This window comes from Trichoplusia ni, chromosome 1 (genome assembly GCF_003590095.1).
Source record: "Trichoplusia ni isolate ovarian cell line Hi5 chromosome 1, tn1, whole genome shotgun sequence".
Lineage (NCBI taxonomy): Eukaryota > Metazoa > Arthropoda > Insecta > Lepidoptera > Noctuidae > Trichoplusia > Trichoplusia ni.
The window spans coordinates 391,816-417,498 of record NC_039478.1 but is presented as its reverse complement, the minus strand read 5'-3'; the positions used below and the strand labels follow the sequence as shown (position 1 = coordinate 417,498).

Below are 25,683 nucleotides of genomic sequence, written 5' to 3'. Positions count from 1 at the left end.
CTTGCAGGTATTCCTCATAACTTTTAAAAAGGTTGGCTCAATTTATAATTCGGCAAAATCGTTCGAAAATCGGCTTAATTAATAATAAATGCGTCTACAATAGCTGAGTTAAACAAAAGCTATACTGTCAATCACAAGGATACAGGATTTTTTTCCATTTGTACAAATTATAGTTTATTTTTAGTTAAAAGACTGGTGTATTATTGTCTTTCAAATAAAAAATCATTATCATTTAACTTTCCAAAACATTTTCCTCTTATTATCTCCCTACGGAGAAGTAACAGAAAATATCCTACTTATTAAGGTTTCTGTATTACGTAAATTGGGTTTTATGAAAAAAAAAATAGAGCCACAAATCGCTTTAATTCAATCACTCAGCTTCACTCCATATCGTCGTCGCTTAAAATTAAGTAAAACTTTAATATGTGAATATATTGTTACTATGTAAATGTATTATTATTGAACATGTCTCACCCTATTAAGGTTACAATAGCAAACCACTATACATTAACGACCAATAACAAAGTGGTAGCAGATTCTATTATTTGTCATTCGATTATAGAATCACTCGACTATGCCATTAGGTTTATATTAAAATAAAATAAAAAACGTCTCGTTCGAAATATTATAGAGTGACTGGCCTTTTGGTGTAGCGGCTAGTAGCGTTGACTGTTATTCCGGAGGTCGTGGATTCGATTCCAACCCACGACGAATGTTTGTGATGAGAACGATCATATTTTGATATTAGATACCCTTGTGTACATTTCATCGGAAAAATCACAATATTAAATATAAGTAAAAAGTCATAGTTTCAGATTTATTTATCAAGTATTACTTCTGCTTAAGGGCCCGAACCCAAATGGTAAACACAGATCCCTATGACGTAGGTACCGCTGTCTATCCGTCTGTCGATCTCAAGAATCGCGGTAGCTAAACAGTTGAAATTCACAGACGTAAGTATTGCGGCAGACGCGGCAGTCGCTACAAGCAATGAAATATAAAGATCACAATTAAGCAACAGTTATTCCTGGTTGGTAATAATTTTACTACCTGCAAATTTCCCAGAACCCTCAGTTCACTTGACCAGCTCAGTATATAAGTCTCCTCATATAATTATATTCTCGATGCACGCTGATAACCCGAAATAGAAAATAAGCCTCTCAAATACCTAGGCGTGCAATATTAGCCCGACAGCGATTGCACGAAAACATAAGTCCATATAATTCCTTGAAACTGCAGAGCCTTATGTGTACCAATGATTTTCGATTTAATTATTAGGTACGTACACATGTCGAATTAACTATAAACATGAACTGTATTTAGTAACCATGAATTTTGAAGTGATTTCTGATACAGCAATTGATATCAAATGGAAACGATTAAATCATAATCGGCTAGTAGCGAAGGAAAAGAATTATGTTCGCCGGTAAATAAATATTCTTTGGTTTTTATCAACGGTTCATTATTTGGTTTATTGGATCAAGCTTTCCGAAACTGTTAGTTTAAGTTGGATACAACGTGCGAGTTATTTTGTATCAGAAATGATTTTAATGAATTCACACTTTTTTGTTGTGCTGATTTTTTGTTCATCTTACGAACTCCGGAACTTGGCGGTTTACGTACCTGAAAATAAAAAATTAAAATTTAAGTATAAAAATAAATAAAATAAAGTGTTAGATAATGATCTGAATGAATAAATAATTAAAAGTCTGAATATATTTTATTCTGAATTTCTTTTCACACTATCTTAAATAATAGTAAAAAAAAAAAAAACTTATTTGCAGTTTATCTATAACCTGCATATTTTCAAATATTATACTAAGTTACTGACAATACTTTATGAAAATCTTTCAAAGGTTTTTTTTTTAATACATCACCTATTGCAACCTGATTCAGGCATAGCATTATCAAAACCCTTTCCTTGTCTGTACGAAAACATTCCTTTGCCCAACAATGGACAATTCACAGACTGAAATTATAACCCAACAAACATAAAAACTTGTTTATTTACAACGTAATCCTATTACGTAAATGAAACATTATATAGAATGCCGACATTTTAAAATGGTCATACAAAACCGCACTGTGGTTACGCATCCATTGTTAATGAAAACATTAGATTATCTATCAAAATCCGTAATTAGTTGACATGTTAACGATTTGTTAATTTGAAGCTATTCGTGACCAATAGCGATCTTTATTACGGTGGAGTTTCAAAGTACGCTCACTGACAATACGCTCTTTGCTGTAGTGCTAATTAACGCTGAAATTAGAGAGTTAATTTAATGTAAAATTGATTATTTCACATTCGAATGTTCGCGGGTCATTATGAAAGGCTTTGATCAAGCTGTTGTTGTAATTGAAATATTGAATTGTAGTGCATTGAGTTATTTCATTGTTATTCTGACCGAAGACCGTGTTCGGTATGTGCGAAGATGATTTGACAATGATTGCGGAATACGGTTTGCAATTGGTGTAGAAATAGACTTTGTGATATCCACGCTTCTGTTTGTCAAACTTTAAAACTATTTTAGTACTTTTTAACTGAAAATAAGTCATATAAATTAGTGTGTCTGGATGTATAGATGTTTTACTCTTTCAAGCAAAACCTTCAGTGGTTTAGTATTAAGATGAAACTTTTAAAAAAGATAGATTCTAACCTGGATTAACGCAGAATAATTTTCCGTGCGATTATATTCAATGATTTAAATAACAATCGAAACATAGTCACAAAGCATAATTTTGTTTCATATTCCGTTGTATCAAAATTGGAGTACGGTCAGACTATCGCAGCGTTTCGTAACACAGCAATATAGTTTAATAGTTTTGACCAGGAAGCCATACTAAATAGTTTACACTGCTAGCATATCTGCGGAAACCGCTTCCCCACAGCTTACTCGACTGGTATGGTCTGAAAAACAAACGAACAACGACTTAGTCTTACCCTAGGTATTGAATCACGTGTCTTGGAATATATTTAGTTGCCTACTTACCGGTTTTGTTGAATACATTCTCGTTACTTGTACGCACGTATTAGTAAGTACAATTTCTCAGAATATGTTGTTCTATCACCTACATACAATTTCATAGAATATGCAACCACATTAAAACTTCTCTCGATTACCTACCAAAGTTAGAAGTTCTAATGCTTTTGCTACACCATTAACTAAAATAATCTATACTTTAATGTTTAAAGCTGAAGAGTTTGTTTGTTTGTTTGTTTGAACGCGCTAATCTCAGGAACTACTGGTCCAAATTGAAAAATTTGCTTTTTGCGTTGAATAGCCCATTCATCGAGGAAGGCTTTAGGCTATAAACCATCCTGCGACTAATAGGAGCGAAGATACAATGGAAAATGTGAAAAAAAACAGGGCAGGTATAAATCATAACTTAAATCTTCTACCCACGGGGACGAAGTTGCGGGCAACAGCTAGTTTCTTAATATATTTCGTCCATAGCGATAATGTCTGAAAGCAAGGAGTACACAATCACAAGCGACAGATCTGAAAGAAATGCAATAGATAGAAACATGATTTTCGAAACAAACTCATATTTCGCTTGCTTAATATTTAGCCGTATATTTGAAAAGTAAGTATTAGCATTATTAAGTGGTCTATTAAGATCGCGTGTTGGATAGCCGCATAGTACACATGTTTGTTTAGCATACATTTATGTACCTTCGTATATTAACATTCAAGGAAGGTGCAACGATTTGCCAGCTATGCAGTTGTTTTTGAGTAATTTTCACTCTAGCTTCGGTTTATCTCAAAAAATACCTACAAGTTTTTTTGTTGTTGAATGAGTACCTGACTATAAAAAAAATGTAAACAAATCTATAGTATTTTGAAAGCTAAATTGATGAATAATTTAGTAGATTTTGGCATGACTAATAGAATGAATACCGCAGACTAATATTCAACTGCAATAACAAAGCTGTGATTAGTTACCCAAAATAAAATTAATAATGCGTATACTGTCATTACTAATTTATACTGCATTGCGAAATAAACAAAGGAATTAAGGCATAGCAGTAACATTTACAAGTATGAAGTAACTCAGTTCATGTTCAAAATTTGCGTTTTACTTAAGTGCAGTTTGAGCAAAAGACGAGTCAAACCGAGTGAGTTTAAAGTTAATTTTCATTGTATTGCCATGGAGCAAAAACAAAATCTGCAATGCGCTCTAGACAAGTAGATTCGTACGCGTACAACAAACAATGTAACTTGAGCATTGTTAATACATAAGGTATTGCAAGATCGTGCCCGCACCAAGACTTTATGCTCGCTAAACACAATTTATGCCACGGCTCGCTTTTCACCGCTGCTCCTGAGTCCTCACTCAGTAGTTGATTGGTATGTATTATGACTATACCATACTACTCCTCAGCCAATAAACCACGCTCCGTATCGTAGTAAAAAAGAGCTTCATTTGATCAAACCGCTGCCAGGTCGCTTATATTATACTGCCGTACTTCCATATTTGGGTTGTGAAATTTAACTGACGTTTCTCGTAAACCTTTTTTTGTTTTACGTTATGTGTTGTTGCTACTACCACTTGCTATCTTAGTTTTAAGTGTTATGGTAAATTTGAATTCTTCACATAAGTTTATTTTAGGTGTTATATTGTATTATGAGTTCAGAAAAAAAATTTTTTGGACAGTAGATTGATATCCAAATTTAAGTTTTGAGTCTTCGTTAAATTTCAAATGACTTTGAATGACCTTTTTCATTGATAATTTAGATTTGTATCAATACAAAATACCAATGCAAAATTAAAATTATATGAATTGGTGAAGCTTTTATTGGAGACAAATCAAACCCTGAAATGCCATTCATAGTTCCCATGTAACATGATTTTTTCTCTCAGACACTGGGAAAAAAATAAATCTTAACCTTGCACCACCAATCATTTCTCAATTATTTAATTTTGAACCTTCATAAATTACGTAAGTCTTTAACACCACTGTACACGGACAGGTGCCAATAAACGCAACTCTTTTCGTTGGTTGGCTAAAGACTATCGTAAACATGTTTGAAACAGTAGACAAAATACATTTCTCCAAACGAACTGACAAGTCACGCACGTCACTAGTCATAAAGCAAGGTCATTCCAATACATTTGTCCATATTCCAAGACTAGACACCTCTGTACGGTTTTCCTGCATTTTGATGCTGGTTCGGAATTGTTGCTCATTTTGAATTTCCCATTTAATGTAGTCAGCCAGTTTATCAATTCATAGTGCGGATCATTGTGAATATTTTGATTGGCGTTGTTTCGATTCCACATGTCCCGGATTGTGTCGGGAATTTGAAATGTAGGCTCGCACTGGCTACGGTTTTGATTGAACGTAACTAATACGGATTGTTTTCATTTCACTTGGGCTTAATTTCATTATCAATTTATGGAATCGATTTAATTTCACTTTTTCAAAAGCTGTTGCTAGTTTAGTACTTAGTAATTATGTGTGCATGCAAATTAAATACGAAAAAGCCAAATCAAATCCTCTAAGCGCGACGGGTTGCAGGTTCGATCCCCGCATAAGACAAGAAGCTTGCCCTTAGTCTAGGTATCCTTGTGCAATTGACTTAAGCATTTGTGAAACCACTCGCGACACAAGGATTAAATTCTTTACGGCAGGGCTCATGAAATAAAGTAGAAAACAAAATTTGAAAACGAATTATTTTTGTTCAAATATTGTCATTCGTAGCACCAAAAAAATTTTCTGGTTTCATCTAATACTAAGGTCAAAACCAGAAATGATTGGTTTCTAAAGCTAAACAGAAAAAACTGGGACACATCGATTAAGAGAGAATGAACATTCCCTTCAAGGAAAAATAATTAAACATTCACGTCTCATGCCGATTGTCCGGGCATTTGACTAGAATGCCGGCGATATCCGATAATTAAGACGGACATCGGCTAAGATATCAAGGACTTCATAAATACGACCGTGCCATTATATTTAGGTATGGATCAGGGAAGAATCAATGTTTGGATTGTCCTTCATAAAATGGAAGATTAAAGGTATTTTTAGCTTTTAGTAAGAGTTTAACCTTGTTGGAAAAAGCGTTTATTGTATTTTATTGTATTAATTCGGAAACGATTTTTTTTTATTTTTACTGTAATTAACGGTATTTTTGGAATATAAAAAAGACATAATATTATTATCTTAGTATTAAAACTTAAAACCTAGGACTGAGCATGATGTGCTGGCTTACATATATTGCAAGCTTTAACAAAACTTTTAGAAGGATTGTAGAAAAAAAATACAATAAATTTTCACCGATTATCATCAAAGTAATTATAAAGAAATGAAGGCAAATGCCATAATGATATTGACAACACTAAACACAGATTTGTCCGATCTTAATCAATTAAAGATTATTCAGATCTGACCCTGTTGGGGAAACTTTTTTTATACTGAAAATTATTCCCTTTTCCATGTCATTATCTTGTCAGCTTTTAAAATGTAAAAGGAAAGAAACGTGAGCAAAAACAAAGTTTGCAAATTGTGATTGCGGCGGATATTTTTTATATGGATTTTATGGAAGATAATGCTCGTGTGTTTAGTAAAAATGAATTTCTCGACAAAACTCCATGCATAAAGTTATAAAGATAATGTATCCGGGTAGTTTGAATCCGCTTATTAGTTCAATATTATAACTTTTAATAGCGGTATTAAATGTGAACCTCATAGTTTCTCCTATTAACACTTTCTTCAAGAAGCATCAGTTACTTCATTAAAGTAGTACTCAGCACGAACTTTCATCAAGTTCCTTGCGAAGAAAAATTCGAGACACTTTTGTTGGATTTTATTAAACGGAATACTTATTACGAGCCGTCACTCACAAATTATGTTTCAACGTCTTGACGACAGAGTGCCCTGAAAAAGGCGATAAAAATGACGCAAACACGGAACGCTGATCGAATAGTACAAAAAAGTCACATTTCCCAGTTTGTTCCTTATCGCGGGCTTGTCGATGACCGGTGATTGGCTAAATTGGCGTTTTTGAAAGCTTTTTGGAGCCAATATACCTTATAATACGTTTCTATAGTTGATCTCTAAATCTAACTACGATATTTATAGACATCCTTTTCTGCTACACTAAAAGGAAGCTTTTTACTTTCTGTAGGTAAGCACCAAAAAAGAGCTTTAATAACTTTTTATGAGTGACGTGACTTTAACAGTTTAAATTGAGTTTTTTAAGAAACTAACGTCTAGAAAAATAAGAGATGAAAATCAGAACCAATTTCCCCACATTCCTTGGTAAAAAAGCTATCTTTATGAGACGTCTGCTTAATTCATGGTCATTTATTAGTAAAATAACCGGCATTTACTCTGTTCAAGTCCAAGCGACTTGTTTTACAACCTAAGAATATAATCGTAGTGTCGGCAAGGGAAACAAATATTTAGTTATTCATAGGAACAGGACGAGACAGAAATGAATTGCAGAATAAAATTTCAGGACTGAGGTTCATCCATGCAGTTCTCTCTTTTTAATTGTTTGCCTTTATGTCTTAAAAGGAAGTTTAATAAAACTGGTAATGGGATAAAATTCCTAGCTAGCTTTATACCTAGCTTTTTACTTCTTAGGGTTAATGGCCGACACTTGTCTTGTCATGGTCATGATTTAGATAGTCTCCAACCAAAGATGCATTGTAACCAAAAGTTGGCAAAAGTCGATCAATGACCGTTTGATGAATGAATGAACTAATATCTGTGTTACCTCTTTGTTTTTTACCAAAGACGCTAAATACAAGTCACATATACTGATATTTCCAACAACAAAACACTTCACCTTCTAAAGCGTATCTATCTACTTGAGAACGTAGAAAAGGTCTTTCAGATTTGAGGACTATTGCTGAACTTACATTTATGTTGGAGTGCGTTCAATTTAAAAATCATCCAATACTTTTCAAGTCCTGGCGTATTGTGACAGGCGCTTTGTTGTGATTTTACAGCTTTCACGTTAGATCGGGTTCGAAGCTGCACAGTAAGTTACAATAAATAAAATATTAATCGTAAACGTGAGAAAAAAGTCTCATCTTTTGAGTGCTTTCGTGACTGTCGTTTTTACTTTGACTTTATTGTATTAAATATGTTTTCCAGTCAATGAAGTTGCAACACTTAACAAATTTGCAACACTTAAAAACTATTTTTTTGGAGCTAAAAGCATATATTTTTTTTCAAAAAATTTAGAAATTTTATTATTATAACTCTTGGATTCTTAAATAGGAAAAGACCTGGATTCTTAAATCAACTTTAGTTATTTCTAAACATACAAAAATCAGTGATAAACAGTATGCCACAATTCGTAGTAATGACAAATCAAGCCCAAAGTTTCAAATACACGCTAAAATAAAAACGAACCAACACGTAAACCACATAGGCCTATAAGGATTAGCTTTAACTGGCTGCAAAATCCGAAAAATAAATAAAAACGTAAACGGCGATTTTAGAAGCAATCAATTGGAACCGCGTGTTAAAGCTGGTATTCAAAATCGATGCAGATTAGTCGCTGTAACGCTTTTATTGAGTGAAATATCTGTGTACCTTTCCAGTCATGGTTCAATATTCAAAGATGGACATTTAAGTGAGTTACTATAAAGCGTAATATTATAATATAGTAAAGTAACGGGATCAGCAGGCAAGCCTGAGCTCATACTGAACCACGGAAAGATCCACGTTATGCACGTCCCAGGGCCTAGGCCAGAAGCAATCATTCAACTGAAGATACCGTTTACCGCTTCGAGCGAGCGAATGTTTGTTATAACAAAAAATACACATTTCTCTTCTACAATTTTAACGAATCGTTCGTTGCACTATTTTTCGCACCTGTTACGGTTCAGTTGGTGCAGATTTTAAAGTGTTGAAGGTCTGTTGTTACGTTTTTGCCAGTTGTGTTTGTGAATGTAACATTTTAGGTATACGAGCAATTATAGCGAACCAGTGGCTTGTAGCCAATTTTTCTAGCCTTATTCAGGCTGTGTTAGTGTATATTCGGAAATATAAGCAAGTAATGGCCGTCGAGTGCTGTGTTAAACAATGTTTATGGTTCACCAGAAACTACTTGAAAAGGAAAATATGAAAACGTTGTTTCTTATCGAATACATTTTAGTGAAAAAGTTGAGTTATAGTGAAACATGATGAACATGACAATTACAAATTATTTTTGGAACAGTGATGGAATTAGCATTTATGTTGATTCAGCAACAGGTGAAGCTAACATGAGACGAGTGTCGCTATTCACTCTCTGAAACGCAAATCGAGTATCCGATGTTCCCAAACAATTCTAATGTCAAACTGCTGACCCCGTTTACTAGCAGCCAGAGTCAAGCATCAAACTAGAGAATTGTACATGATCGTGCCTGGTCCTAATGCAATGATGTCTCCAGCACCTTGACTACGATTTCAGGTAATTATTGTAAGACTTGAATGATCAAAATATACTTTAGAACAAGTTTTAGTTAAGCTTTTGCTTAAGCAAATTCAATGTTATATAATAGTATTTTAGTGTATAAATCATCACTTTTACGTTGAATTTTAATGAAGTACATATATCTACAGCGTACCCAGGCGGTACATATTCTCGAAATATTTGAAATTGGGACTTTACCTATTATCCAACAACTTAATCCCGAACGTGATAGAAACGTAAAACAAAGTATAACATTGGAAGAACCCGAAAATCAACAAGAAATTCTTGATATAATTTGCTGGCATGTTTACGTTAAGCATTTTTATCCTTTCATATGATCTCTAGCGAAAGTGAATAGTCACGACACTATCATGGGTGTTACATGTTATTTATCTTCACTTTTATTCAAGGTTTATCGAAATCGAAATTGATAATGCAGATTTATTTTCAATTACCATAAAATAACTTGATCTGCCTTGGATTTTCTTTCAGTTTTCTGAGTCGAAAACAAAACTACCTATCAATAACTCAAATTCAATGTTAATTAGTTTTCAAGAAAACTGTTCGGAATATTAATGAACACGCTGAATGTATTTGTTAGCCTGTATTGTGTAACAAAAAAGACTGGAATTAGTATTCAAATACGGCGAGTCGGCAGCGGCCGTCCTCACCGCCGATGTTGGGTCGAAGCGCTGTTTGCTCGTAAATAATAACTTCATGCATAAACAATGGGTGCCATCTCGTAACCTAGCTCCTTCGCTCGCAACGACGACACCCATTCATAATTTTCGTGAAATATATCCAAGGAAAAGTGATATCGAGCTTCATTTTCACACTTGTTGTTCCTCTGGAAGGCTTTGCTGGTTACTTTATTGAGTTATTTAGCTACTTAAGCTATTTAAATGTAGCAACAATCCGCTAATAGTCTTTTCATTCGCCATCGCCATTTGAAGCCGGGCTTCCAAGATTTTTAATATTAATTTCGGAATTTATATTTATGACTTGCGAAGAGAGCAAAAAGGCGGAAAGAAAAATATGAAGGACCAGTCTTAGGAATATTCCTTTGTTATATTCATTCACATACCTATTCATAACGTACGTTTACTTTTTAATTAATTCGGAGTAGGAGAATAAGGATCAAAGGTATAGATTGGTAAGTATCATTGAATCAAAAGTTACATACTGTACACTGTTTTATTTAAAATCGAGAGCGCAAATATATGTATATGCATGTAGGTATTGTGACCTCCTTTAAATTATTAGAGACTCACAAAGATTCTTGTTACCATTACCAAAGCATGTTAGGTGTACCCTTTGTTCTATTTCTAATAATATGTCATGTCTGACTGTTGTTTTTGTTTTGTAGAGTATATCGGTATAAATAGATTTTGCTTTCATATATGTTATGTAATTCTAATATATGCGGACAAGCTGTATTGTGCCTTTATTATTTTTAACAAATAATATAGGTATAAATTATTGAAAAGAAAAAAACTTGCGTAGAAATTTGAACGTGCATAGCTTAGAAAATTGCAAGGAGTTGACAAATTGACCTCGAAGGTCGATCGGTCACGGCAGGTTATGATAGAGATAACGTATGACCTCGCCTTATTTATGACGGACAGAAGGACGGTGACCCTGAAACGTGACCAATAACAAAATTTGGCTGATATTTAGTAAAATCCCTTTCTTACTGTTTAAACAAAGAACTTTCTGATTACAATAATGAATAAAGTGTTAAGAATATGGAATTAGAAAAAAAGGACCTATTATGATTTAAATAACTTTCAATTTATCAGAATAGTGATGTGAAATGTTCCTGTAACCCAACGGCCGTCGATGTAATAAACTGCTTGTATCAATTTATGATGTATTGAACAAAATCGTCTCGACTTATGTCCTAGTCGAACATGAAGTACGAATAACAAATAGCGGTTACGGCCTGATTGAGATCTAATTTATTGGCTCACATTCTGAGAACAGCCGCATTCTAAATCACAATAATGGCATACGGCCTCGTTCTAGCTCAAGCCCACAGATTACATGTATTGTGAACGGTGTCTCGCACACATTATGTGTACAATGTCGTTAAAATTAATTAAGGGTAGCTATTGTTAGTTGTAGCATTATGTCAATACGTCAATGAGTGAAGGCTCCACAAAATTCATTAGTACTTCCAAAACGGTTGGTAACAGGTGTACCCACTACGTAGCAGTATTTAAATAAATTTGAAACGTCGTTCCGAGAGAGAAACGGTCTCGTCAGTGTTAAATGCAAGATTTCACTCACGACTACACTTCAGAGAATTTGCATTTGTTTCGGATTTAATTTACTACAAATTGCATAAAGCAAAATACACAACCTTTTGAATGAATTGTGTTTTAGTGTTACTTAAGTTTTTATTGTTTAATTAGAGGACTTTTCGTAAAGTTACGTAGTTGGGATGGTATATCCTGTAAATCATGACAGCTTGGAATGTTGTGATTCAGCTACAAGTGCTGAGGATGGTGGTTCAAATGTGTGTCAGCTTGAAAATGTTGAGACATTTTCACTTCACTACGGGACTAATGGTTTGTTTCATGCAGAGAAAACATTAATTTCGCTTACTCAAACCACATCGTTATGTACGATGGTAATTTAAGTGAAGAAGGATTATTTTCAAGTCGTTTCAGACGTGAGGAAACCTGGCACTATAATTTGATTTTGCAATTTATTCTAAGAAGCATCTAATGGTTTTTTTTATTTCCCTTAGACCTTTGAAGTAATTAGCTACTTATTTGCTCCTTGATTTGATTTAAACATCCTACTTGCATCTATTAAACTTTAACCTCTCTTGTTTTGTAATGTGAAGGTATCTTAATACCAAATTTAATTGAAACTGTTTGTGTGATTTAGGTTTGAAAACGTAACAAACGTATAACAATGACTTTTCGTTATTTTTAAATACTAAGTTTTGACATAAGGAATACACGGATGTAATTATTTTTATTTGGTTGTTTGACTCTGAGGGTTACAATTAATACTGATATTACTGTATCATACTGATATCGCAAAAAAATACATTTTGTCCACAATATATTTCAGAACTAATTAAAAAAAAAAGTGAAGTCTTTTGTATCAAATTAATTACTGTCTCTTACAGCATTATCACCGTGCCGGTTATTGCTAATGTCATTTTAATAAATCCTCTAAGGTGAATCGACGGTCCTAGACTCTGCAAAGGACACGTAAGGGCCGTCTAGACTTTAATGACGTTCGATTCATTTTAGCCCCTCCACGTCAAACTAACAATAGTGAGTTAGTGCTTTTAAGGTCTCTCATGTGATGTACTGTACCGAACTGTGGAGTACAATAACCACATCACTGAACAAAAGGTTCTTTAGTATATTTAATATTAGTTCTTGGACACTTTTTGTTATTCAATACTTGGAAGGACAAAGGAAGGAACATGGGTGGGTTGCAGGAGAATAGTTTTGGATGAAATAATCCTAATGGAAACGTAATCAGATACCTGATTGATAGTTACATTGTAAAGGTAATTGCGTTTTTAATGTGGTAATATTTGACAAAATATTCTATTTTTTTTCGCTATACATCGCATGTCTCTCTGTCTTTAATCTGGACGAATGTCATTTCTGTAATCTCCAAGGTTCGTAAAATCACTCACTTTCTACAAAGCTAGCAAATTTAGGCTATGTAACTTGTCGCTATTCTCTGTGTTCACATCTACCACCGATATTTTAAAGGTTTGGCCTGTGGTCTAGAGGTAGTGTGGTCGGGTTCGATTAACACAAAATAAAAGTGTGATGAGCACAATAATTTGATTTGTATCTGGGTGTAATATATCTATAATATGTATGTATTGAAATATATAAGTATGGTTAAATCAATTGTACTAATAATACAAGCTTTGTTTAGGTAAAAAAGACAGTTATTTATAAAATAAACACATTAAGATAGTTTTACTTGCTACCAATTCTAGATGTTACAAATAAAGCGTTTCATTAAAAACTCTTTGACGCTTGAAGCAGTAAAGTTTCGTCCTTTCATTCAGAATCTCTTGTATTAGCTTCGTTAAATTAACCCTTATCAATTTTAGTCAGTATTTCGTGAGCACATGATTGGCAAAGGTTTATCTTTAACTTTGATAATGAATGATATATAATATTACCTAAAACTTAATAAGGACGTTCTGTGAAAATAAAATAAAATAAAATATATAATAAGCAAATTTAATTGTAACTAGAACTTAAACTTTTCACAACAAACAAATACAGAAACAGAAACAAAAAGCAGATTATTGAAATTGATTATTGAAAAAAAGTTTTTAATAAAAATGCCAGGAAAACTTAAAAGAAAACCCAAGTTTAATTTCATCAGAAGTTTGATAGTACACGTATCAACGATCCATAATAAACAATGTTAGTTTACCGGCTGGGGCGAGTTACTCAAACTATGTTGTAAGGTCTCCTTTCTGTTTACATAAAACTGAGCTCCTGTATTTTTCTCTTATAACAAGTTCATTTTGCGATAGCGTAGCTTAACTGACTCGACTTTAATACAATTGATCACCTAGCCAAACTGGCGTACATTGTAAAACTTTGAATTTGCCTGGACTAACGGCTTTGTTACATTTGCCCAGTTTAATTGGCTTTTTTGAAGTGAACACGATAGTGGTTGTGGAGCGCGTTGTGTGAAATCACAGTGAGATCGATTCTACGATTATTGTACCGTTTGCGAAACTGACGTATAAACCAGGAAACCATTTGTAGCCACCCCTTTAAAAATACAACTGTTTAAGCAAATATTCCAAGTCGTTCTTTTTAAGAAATTGTTGTCTATTTGACAATTTTAAAATAACAAAATTACGTAAAAGCTGTCCTCTTTTATTTGTCCCGTTACTGCGCTCAATTAAGCTTGGATAGAATTAACAGAATTTCTACATTTGTAGGTAGCTGCAGCTTTAACAAAATTCAATAGTTTCTAGTATTTCTGAACAAAAGTTAGATAAAAGCTGAAAATATCTATACAAAACCTTTAAAATTTTGGCTAGGTTTCAAAGTTAAATAGATGATTTCTACTTTTCACCCTTCATTATTCTACATGATAAGATTCCTAAGATTTTTTGACCTCTTTATTAAAATATCTTAACATAGTATGCGTTTTTTAAATACTTGCACATTTTTCTGCACCGTGGTTTCAATTTAAGACCACTTTAATCCGTTTAAGAGAGATAAAAAATCGAAGATTTTTTTGGTTATTTAACATATTTTTTAAATTCTCTCTCATTGGCATTTTCTAATCCTGCTACAACGTTTAACGTGAAAATAGAACGTAGTTAGAAAAGCTAGGCAACGATTAAGGTAGCCACTAAAACATATGTTATTAAAGTAGCCATCTAAAACATATTGTCATCATTTAATATCGAATTAAAACTCGAGGTCTCACTGAATCGAATTGGATGTTATTTATTATACCAGTAGAAAGCCATAATATTTGCAAATGTCACAAAATGTATGTTACTAAAAAAATAGCACGCAATAATGAACCCTCTTGTCTAGTGTTTTAATATAGAGCTCAATTATAAATCCCAACTCACTTTGACAAGACCAGGCACCGATCCCCGTCTATTTAAGCCTTCGACGACCGAAGCTTACCTAAGAGTTTGTATGTTTGTTTTAAAATTCTAAAAGGACTTGAAAGGTTTGAAAAGAGTAACCAATGCAAAATATATTTTTAAATCAAAAGACGACATCAAATATTCATAAAGAACTTCGTTGAAGGACCTGTGAAAGAGATTCTTAAAAACGTTCATTCGTTGAAATGCATTCGATATAATTGCCCCGCATTTTCCAAAGTGGTTATTGCAACGTTCTTACATGTTTTGTTCACTCCATTTGAACATTGATGTTCAATGAAAATTATGGCTACAAACCATTGGGAAACGAACGAATGTAATTTATACACGGAACCAAATGGGTAGAAATCTAGCGTTCTGATAAATGTTTTAATACCGTTTGGAAGTATGTCGAAATATTGAAAGCAATTTTATTTTTAAGCCTGTTTTTCTGCTCTCAAGTTCATGATTGCTTATGCATTCGTGAGTAATGTAATCCGAGGTAGTTGCGTTCTGTTATTTTTCTCGCATCTGCGAGGTCTCATACCTAAATGGTAAAAATTGAAACCTATTGAGCGCTACCGTTGTCTGTTACCATGATTCCCATCAACCGTGATATCTAGAGACTTGAATTTTCAGTAAATTTTACTAAAGACTACAAATAATACGACAGTTAAGCATTGTGATGGTTATAAATCATGGGTTCCTTTGCCTAATTGAATTGATGCTACTTAGAATTTTGTCTTAACTTTGTCCTCGACACTACTATAATACAGACATGCAAAACATTTCTGCAGTCTAGAATTCACGAGAAAAACATCGAAGCTTAGTAACTACAAAACAACTAGTTCTTTTGTAAGAACTATTAAGAGTAGAGATAGTAGAAAAACACGATACAATGGGCCTACCCAGTCTAATGCGAGTGAGCTACTTTCTCTTTCATGAAAGTTTCATCACACTAAGATTTTAACCTGTGTTGTACCTACAAAACAGGTCAGACGGTTCCAGGCATGAATTTTACTAACATATAAGCTGGGGCTAAGAATAACTGACATTTGTACTACCTACATAGGTGCCGTGATTGCAAATAAAGCTTCAATTAATATATACAACGGGTACTTCTTCGGTTTTAATTAATTGGTACGTTCAAATTAGTAAATTCATTGGAATATTGTAATTTTCGTACCTACCAAAGTAAGAAGCACGATGAAAAGAGACTTGACTGGTTCGTGGAGGAAAAGAAACTAATTAAAGAAGCCTTCACAATGTATGAAAATGATATAATAGATATGTAAATTAATAAAGCAAATTTCATTACTGAACAAGAAAAAAAAATGCCAGAAAGCAGAACTCTGCTAGCTCAAAACAGAATAATAAGTCGTCATAGTAACACATACCCCGGTATAATAATGCGCTATTTTATCGTTAAGACTGCCGCTTGTCAATAGGAGCGGTGTATGTGACTTATTTGTTCGTATTATGTGACTTGGTTACGAAATAGACTCACTCCATCGTACAAAGCGCGAAAATTGGTGTAAAAATCTTGCAGCCGCTGAAGGCTTCAGGTCGCATGTAATCCACTCGTTATTTCGGATCGGGAACTTTATATAAGCGACCCCGCTTAGTATAAAATCGTGCTTCGACGGAATATTTTAACAGTATTATGATGCTCTAAGTTTAGTTATCATCCTGATGGTCAACACGTTTCTGCTTCTTAATCTGCGTATTTATCATTGTCTTCGAAAAGTCAAGTTTGAACAAGACATGATATTGTACGTTCTGCTATGTAATTTCAACACGAAAAATAACTTTTTACAGCTACTGCGATTAAAAACTTTACAACTAACATAATTATAACAGCATAGTTAAAAACATTCAAGAGTACCTCCGCGAGTTCTGTTACTTTACAAAATATAATTTAATTGCATAGAAATAGAAGAGGAAGAATATTTTACAACTTTATAACTCTCTCAATTGAAATCATCATGATACCGATCATAGAAAAACCTACCACATCAATTATAGGATTCAATGATGACATAAAATTTGATCTATACCCTGACAAAATGTAAGATCGACCGTCAAACAAGTTCCCACTCTTTAAATTTTATTAGCACTAAAGCGTACACAATAAATAATTCAACAAAGTCCAAACATGGACAGTGGGCCTGCAACTAAGTATTAGCAACTAGTTATCCAATACTGATTACGAACGTCGCAGGTTGTAAACGGTATTTTGTTACACACTCCATATCTGCCCTATGGGACACATCTAACGTAAAAGCGAAGAGGGTTTCAGACTTCGTGAGTGGATAGGATTATCGGGGAAGCAAGAGATCTTAATAGCCGCAGCTATGTAATAGGGGTCGATCCTTACTAATACATAAGAGAAACATTGTCCGTGCCTGTTTGCCGGCAAATCACTCCCAAATGACTGCATTCAGCTAGCGAGATCGCAACAATTTGATGGAATTGACTTTTGTTTAGGCGTTTTCGTGTTTCTTGTCCTGAATAATCCGATTCATTTGTTTGGTAGGTCGTCTTAGAAAATTCTGTACATTCTTGCTTGTGAATATTGGGTTTTGTAACTAAAGTTGAGCCTATCGTCAACTTGGCTAACAATAATGTAGATGTTTACTTGTTTTGGTAATGGGTAAAGATTTGATAATATGACTGTATTGAAAATATCTCTAACTTGTGCCACAAATGACCTGACAACCTTTTCCGTAATTTGGTCATCGGGACTATTTTTAGGATTACCATACCTAAAAATTATAAGTTAATCTATCATGAGCTAAGCCTCAGTTGTCTGCCCATCGGTAAAAGAATCATGAAAAGATATAGAGTTGTTTTTTTCTCGTATTATGTATGTCGGCTTTCACTTAAATAAAAAGTAATAAAAAAACACCATCGACGACAAACAATTGTATTTTGCTTTCTTTTTTGTACGGAACTCTTATCTCTCCAACTTGCACTCGACCGTCCATTTTTTCTTAATTCGTCTTTATTAAGTAATTATTTTTTAATTTCAATATATTCGTTGGGATAAGGTAAAAAAGAACATTTTGCCGTTTATTAACAGCGCTGTTATTGAATCCCATTCCGAAAAGGAATACTACATCTTAAACCAGATGAGTTCTGAAAAAACCATCGAAACACAGAGACCTTTTGTGGTTACTTCTGCGAATTAAGGTTTATTATGTTTCATTAAGATCTTGTATTTCTAGCAAAAGGAAAGACATGTAATTCTTCAGGATTCCCAGAGTAACTTGTTGAGTAAAAATATGTTTTAATTGGTTAGTATTTATTCTTCACTGAGTTGCGTGTATTTGAATACTTTAATTAAAATGATTACATAAGCCCAACAGATGAATTCACCGGAAAATATCGGAAACGTATTTTTTTTTTAATAATACATCGCCGCTAAAACTAATTGAATATGCTTTTGTAAACTTCAAGCTTTATAATATGGAAAGTTCATAATTGATTCAGTTGCTTAGGAGTGCTAGCTTGTCACACAAAGACATAAAAACATTGAGTCATTCGTACTTTCAATTAAATAAACTAAATAAACTGGTTACTTAAACGTTCTTAAAAATGTACCTGGGCAACCAAGTATGTTAATGTCAACAATGCAAAGTACTTTTCTTTATATAAGCCTCCACGTATGTATATAGGTATTACATAGGCTGTGACAAAGAGTTTTCCGTTAAGGATATTCGCGTAATAACGACGTCACGGCAATTTTCTCCCCGAGTCGGCATTTTTCCCGCGCTAATATGTTTTTGGATAGATAAACAATGTATTTTATTATTGATAATTCCGTAAATATTTCGTTTTTGACAATATTGTTCCTTATTTAATACATTTTTAGAATAGAAATTGGAATATCCGTCTTTGATGGCTCCGTGGACAACAGTTTCACGAGTTTAATTTCGAAGGCATGTGCCGTTTCAAACTAGTTTACATAGCGAAGTGAAATAAAAGGTGTCCGTTTATTCAGGTGACAATTTGAATTTGTGTGACATTTTCGAGACTTCCTGAACTAGATTTTCGTGAGATTTCCTTTGCTCGCCACATTTTCTGAAACGCTGAAGTAATCTCGAGTGTTACGGTGTCTTTAAGGAAGCAAACGTGCGCCCATATGTTGTTAAAAGCTTGAACGAAAGTGAAAGTAAATTTGTGTAACTTTTAATTGTTGCGAGCCGCACGTTCGTCGTTTTATAAAATGTCTTTTTAATGTTTAACCTAGCGATGAGTAGTAATATTGGAGACGATAGTCAAATAATATGACAGTAGACGATAAAATCGATTAAGTATCTGAACTGGATTAGCTAAGAATTCTGGAATCTATTAAAGATTTCGCTGAATATATTTGAATTCGCAGTTTCAATCCAAGAAGAATTAAAAAATAAGGCTATACTGACACTAAAGCCGTCGATATAGAAATCAAACTACGATCGACCTAAATGTAAGTTGACGCGGTTGCCCTAATTGACGAGTAGGCTTTAATGTAAAAGTAATTTGAGAATTATTGACCGTAACGAAATTATGAATAAACATCGTTGATATAACCAAATGTAACTTTAGATATTAACTGCTATCTTCTGGTGCAAAATAGTATCAGGTTATTAGATGGTGTGGAATAATGAAAGAAAAATTACGCTCCGAATTTTTTTTCGAATATAAAATCTATGGTGTTTTGTAAACAGGGCGTGAGAAGAAAAAATTACGGATATGGCGAAAAGCGATGCAGTCGAAAATGAAAGAGCTTAACTAGTAAAATGCTTATGACACTGTAACCAAATCAAAGTCCAAGATGGTTGAAACCACAAAATAGCGATCGCTTTTTTTATTCCCTGCTAATGGTTTTTAAATATAAGACTATTAAAAAATATATGTATCTCCTATGGAGTTGATTTTAAAATTAAATAGAAACTAAATTTTTACAATCATGGCCTGAAATAAGACCAATTTCCTCTACTATTTTTCTTGGTAATTTAAATTGAAATTCAGATAGTAATTCATAAAGATTTTTTTTGTTATTTTTTGTACGATATCAAATTATATATTTAAGGAGACATTATTTTCTAATATAATTACAAATGTATGTAGTGCCAATCAAGCAAAGAATTTCATTCGCAATTATTGAGGCATTTAGATAGAATTTACGCTCATCCAACGTAATATTAAGAGGAAAAAGTAATTAGGCCAAGCATAATAAGTTTAAATCGAAAGCACGGAATATTCATGAAAAAACAGCGGAATGTAAATAAAATAAAAAAGGCCAAACGCGCGAATTAACGACTCGCCGAAGGGTTTAAGCTTTTGAATTAATTATCCTTATCAACGAGATAATATTTTTCTGTGTGTTTCATTTTACTCAACAGCGGTATAAAAAAATCAAAATATGTTTCGGTTTTCTGATATTTGTGTTTATACTCATAATAAACGTAATCAAATTAATGTTGAAGTTTGTTTTTAGGGTAAGGACCTCCTATAGTCGAGTGGATACATTTCTTCGTTACTGCAAGCAATAAAATGATTTGTGCGAAAGCGTATTAATTATTTATTCCTGCTATTACCTCTTTACTAGAAAGTTTTACCTACCCACGGACTATAAGGTAGAATTTTTAAATATGTATTGACTTTAAGAGAAAAATAGATTTAATTAAAACGTTCACTAATCGAGTATCAGCGAAACTTTCTTGTTTAAATGGTTCAGAGTTTTAATGCTTGTTGCTGAAGTACACTTGCGTAGCAAGCTGATTTGGATGACGAAGTGGTCGAAAAAGGTCGGAATCATCTTGATTTAAGTAGCTTTTGTAACAACAAATACAACGTATCATCGAGGTCGAGATGACTTAATATCACGTCGATATTTTATTTGCTGTCGTGGATATTTTTGACTGACAAACACCTAACTTCTCATGAACCATTCTAAAACCAAATATTAAAACAGACTCTTCAAACCATTTCAATCTCTGAAAAAAAGTGTCAGAAACGTTTCTAACGACAGAGTTTTTTTTTACGAATTCTAGAAACGTCGATCAATTAAATGTGCGATGTGTTCCGTAGCACGACAGCAGTAGCAGTATCTATGACAATCCCATACAATATGTATCAAAACAGTATGTCAAACTTGTTGTACAAATAGAATTCAGCGGGAAACTGGCGAAGACTGAAGTTTTTCCGCATCATTAATCTCTCCCCACTCATTTATCGTTCGCACGTGTCGCACTTAGTAAGAACCTTGTCCGGTCAGTGTACCAGCTGATTACAACGCCTGTCAAAACCATACAACACTTCTTACGACGTTCATATTGCTTCGACAACTGTTTGTTTTTACTTGCCGCTTGGTTTGTGTTACGAGATGGTTGGGTCTTAAATTTGGAAAGCTCGGAATGTCTAAGTTATGTTTTGTAATAGAAAAGAGTTTGGTTATTGTAAAGTACAAATTCATTTTTTTTGTTTAAGACTATAAAAATTATAATTATGTATTAAATAACAATGATAATGCACTACTATTTTTAATTATTTATAGTATTGTTACATCAATAGCTAAATTTCTAATTGAGATGAAGCTGGATAGGCGTTTTAGTTCCGACAAACAAAAACATCAAACTTCACAATTTGAGTTAGTTAAAATTTTGTGAAACTCGTAGTTTGTTTAAACTCAGTTAATCAACTGTACCCTGGCTGATTACATTGAAAGTTTTCCATAATGCTGAATTTCCGTACAATGTTTGTGACTTTTAACAAAAGGGCGATTTTTACTATTTGCGTTGTGGTATTATTTTTAAGTAGGTAACATGTAAATATTGTTACCTTTCAAACTTTTAGATGCGCTAACAAATTCTGGTACTTTTGTTAGAAGTCTAAAATAACTAATATTTTATTTGTCATCCAGATATAGACTGTTTCCGAGAAATATTGAAGCAGTATCTTCATCCGATAGACCAAATACGTAGGATAAGTGATTGTATGGTTTTTTATCATGCGAATATTTTTATGAGGTCGTTCCTCGACCATAAAAACCCGGTAATTACTTCAATTTGACTTTTTATTCAGAAGTCTTTGGTAGTGTTCCTGTTTTTTTTTTGGACTTATTGTTCTAATCAAAAATCGAAACGAAATCAAATTATAACTGGATCAATCAATTGCCAAATGTCACAATTATGTGTGATATCTCGCAGTCTTCAGATCGACAGACACCCTCATGATCACTACGAGCCTCATCTAAGAGAGCCATCTGACTCTCAAACCTCCAGAAATGATGTCACCCTCCATAGGAAAAAAGGACAGTGGATCTTTACGTAACGATGACGCTAAGTCTGGGAAGAAGAGCCCCATCATACAATCCCTATTAGTGCACAGAAGTCTCTGCCCGCCAAAATATAACATTCGGATAGCCGACTTCCTCTACAAAGGCTTCAAACATCTCGGAAAAATGTTGAAATTTCTGAAAGAAGATAGGATGGTTTGTCTAACCACACCCAAATCCTTCTACTTCGAATCCTCAACAGAAGCCTACTATATACTGTATATCAGAATCGCATCAAGTTAATGCCTCAGAAAGTATATCGCTAAAATTGTACACGCAGCACAGATGTACCATTTCAAATACAATTTGTAATCTATATGAAATATCCTCCCGATTGTCCCTTATTTCGGGTCAGGCGACTGACAAAGCACTTAAGTTAGCAAATGAGATGAGATGGTCTAATAAGATTTCAGGATAATCGAACCCACGGAATTCAATCACTCTGAAATTTAGAACTAGCTTTGAAATTTCCCTTGAGTGTAGGCTCCACTCGTTTTTTATGTGTCTTCAGAATATTGGAAAAAATAAATACATTCTTGTTTGTTTTACCTCTTGTAAAAGGTGACATTGCGTGGTCATTTTTAATTTACGTGTAACTCCTCCATATGAATATTAATAAGTATATAAGAAGCATAGTTGTTTCCTACAAAAATATTACGAGTTATTTCCAGTATCTCTTAATTATAAACTGCCCAAATTCTAGGAAGAGAAATCTAGAAATTTCCAATTTTGGTTTTGTCTCGCTGATATTTCTATTGGAAACATCGAAATAAACCACCGTTATCAAGATTGTGGTTAACCTGATGATAGTTGTAAAAGTCGATGAGCAGAAGCTGTATTTTAAAATTAATATTAAACGAAATGACGTGCGTTTCTATTACCCGCACCTTGATTTTTTATCAGATTTTTATTTCTTCTTTCAGATATTTGGACCGACCGCCTTTTTCGTTTTGATTATTTTGTTACTATACATTATAGATCTATTATTATCAAGAACGTTCGAAAACCAGGATGCCCCAAATGGCGAAACATACCGCTTTTCTTTCACCCGAAAACTGAAGCACATCATTAATATTTCTACCACGGAACAAGGTGTTTAACACCAAAATGTTTGTCGATTAACCTTTATTATATATCTGAAAGTACAGAAAAGGCAAAAACAGGTATTTTTCGTTCATTCTGAAAGTACAGAAAAGACGTCTTTTTCGTCCATTGTCCATATTAATTTCAGGGTTTCTGATTCTCGGAAGCAATCAAAAGGATTGCGTTTGAATCCTCATAATGTTCATTCTTCTATTCATTGTAGATTGTATCTACAAGAAAATTCATTAAACCGATATTGGTCTAATTTTCTTTTACTGAATTATCTAGTAGTAGTAACTAGTAGGCTTGTTCTCCTAATAAACTGCATCCATTTGACTCTGGAAAGTTTTAAACGTGTGCTCTAGTAAGGTAACTCATAAACAGCTAACAATGATTGGGTTTCGATGTTATATCCGAGAAACTAATGGTCTTTGCCCATGAACTCGATATAAATATCAGGGATAAAATCCAGTATCCTTTGAAATCTCTTATTAATAATTGATTTCAAAAGATACATATATACCGCAGTCCTCGTAATTGTACAGCAGAGTTAATAACGATTAAAGCGATATTTTTAATTAAATCATATTTTTCTCAATAATTCAAAGCATTTGGAAAATTATAAAACTGTCTTCTTTGCGTATAAAATAAAGAGCAAGTTACCGTCTCTGAATAAATATTATTATATACATTTGTATTACCTTCATTAGCAGTGTTATTTTTCTATTAAACATAATAGAAAAATAACACATTCATTGCGATGAATCTGTATATTATCAGACATAATTTTAACTTGCAAAAATACGTTGTCCAAAAATTATTCTCAAGCCTACTTTTAAAATATAAACCAGGTTTATTTAGTACAGAACAAGGTAATTATAAAGTATCATAAGTCTAAAAGTTTTATGAAATGGAACAGAAGGTAAGCGTAAAAAACTTTAAAGCACCTTAAAAAAAGGTGGAACAAAATTTAATAAAATGAACTATTAAAATTAAATATATTCATAAAATCTGATTTGGTAAAATGAAAATAAAAATAATTGTTTTAAGAAATTAAAAATATATAAAAATAATAATAAAAATTCTAGTTTTTGAACTTACCAATCGGGATCTTATCACTGTGCAGTCGGCTGCCCTGCACAAGTTTGTTGCAGTAGAAAACAAATACAGTCAGAAACACATATTTAAAAACATTCAAAACAAATTTACACCGCATCGTGGAGGCGATATTAATTAATATTTAGGAAATAAGCTTTCACATTTTTCACGCGCACACTAAGTTAGAATATACGCGCGGGCCCAGCAAACTGTAGTTCGGTTGGGCGCCTCTAGCACAACGCAACGACGGTACAACGCGAGCGTCGACTAGCGACTGGGCGCTCGGAGGCTCGCCCGCCCTTCCCTGCCCTCCCTCTACATCCTCTTTTCTACACGATACGCACGACTTGTTTTATTACTTTTATTTTTCTTTAATAATCTTGCTTAATGGTCTATTTCGTTGCTCGATGAAACTTCTTAAATTTCCTTTTCGAATGTTACTCGCGTTCACAATAAGTTTTTCACTGTCGTTTACTGAGTTAGCGCCCTGTCTCAGCCAGTGTTCGCAACGCGATTTTTTTACATTTAAATTAGGCAAAGAATTCATTTTGATGAATTTCTATTACGAAGAAAGAAAGTTGATTACGTAAAGCAAGATTTTTATGAAATATCGACATTTAGTTCCAAATTATACTAATCACGTGCCACACCTAGTTGATCTAAAACTTTGATTAAGGCATTTGAGGGATTTCGGTAAACGAATTCATAAGTCAGTGAGGGTAAAGCTATGTTTAGGTATGAATAACAGACCCTTATATAATATTCATTAAGTAGAATTTAAGTAAAGATCCAGTAAGGCGGATTGTCAAAAGTTTATAAGCAAACCTACCTAGAGATCTAGATCTTTCTGATGTCTTAATCCGTAGCGGTAGAGATTTTATGAGCACCTTTTTCGTTTTCCAGGCAAAAGAAATTCTATTTAGAGAAAAATGAAAGGAGGTGTAGTTCAAACTGAATTAAAAGAAAAAAAATAACGGTTTTTTTTTATTTTTAAACAAGGTACAAAAAAAATATTTTATAATTTTATTTTGTACTGAACGTGATCTTTGTTAGCCGTGTAAGTCAGGAGCTTGGTGCAGAAAACGTTAGTTCAAGGCGTGAAACGTGAGGAGGTTTCTCTCCCGGGAGCCCTTACCACCGAT

The 25,683-nt window shown here is 33.4% G+C and overlaps 1 protein-coding gene across 1 annotated transcript in view; it reads right to left on the bottom strand.

The window, feature by feature from the left end:
• The window catches only part of LOC113500025 (glutamate receptor 1-like), a 141,887-nt gene extending 117,007 nt beyond the window's left edge, over positions 1 to 24,880 (bottom strand). Inside the window, exon 1 of the mRNA XM_026880711.1 lies at positions 24,545 to 24,880. Coding sequence (XP_026736512.1) covers positions 24,545 to 24,659 — 115 coding nt within the window. The 5' untranslated portion in view covers positions 24,660 to 24,880. The remainder of the gene's footprint in view (positions 1 to 24,544) is intronic.
• Positions 24,881 to 25,683: the final 803 nt, after the last annotated feature.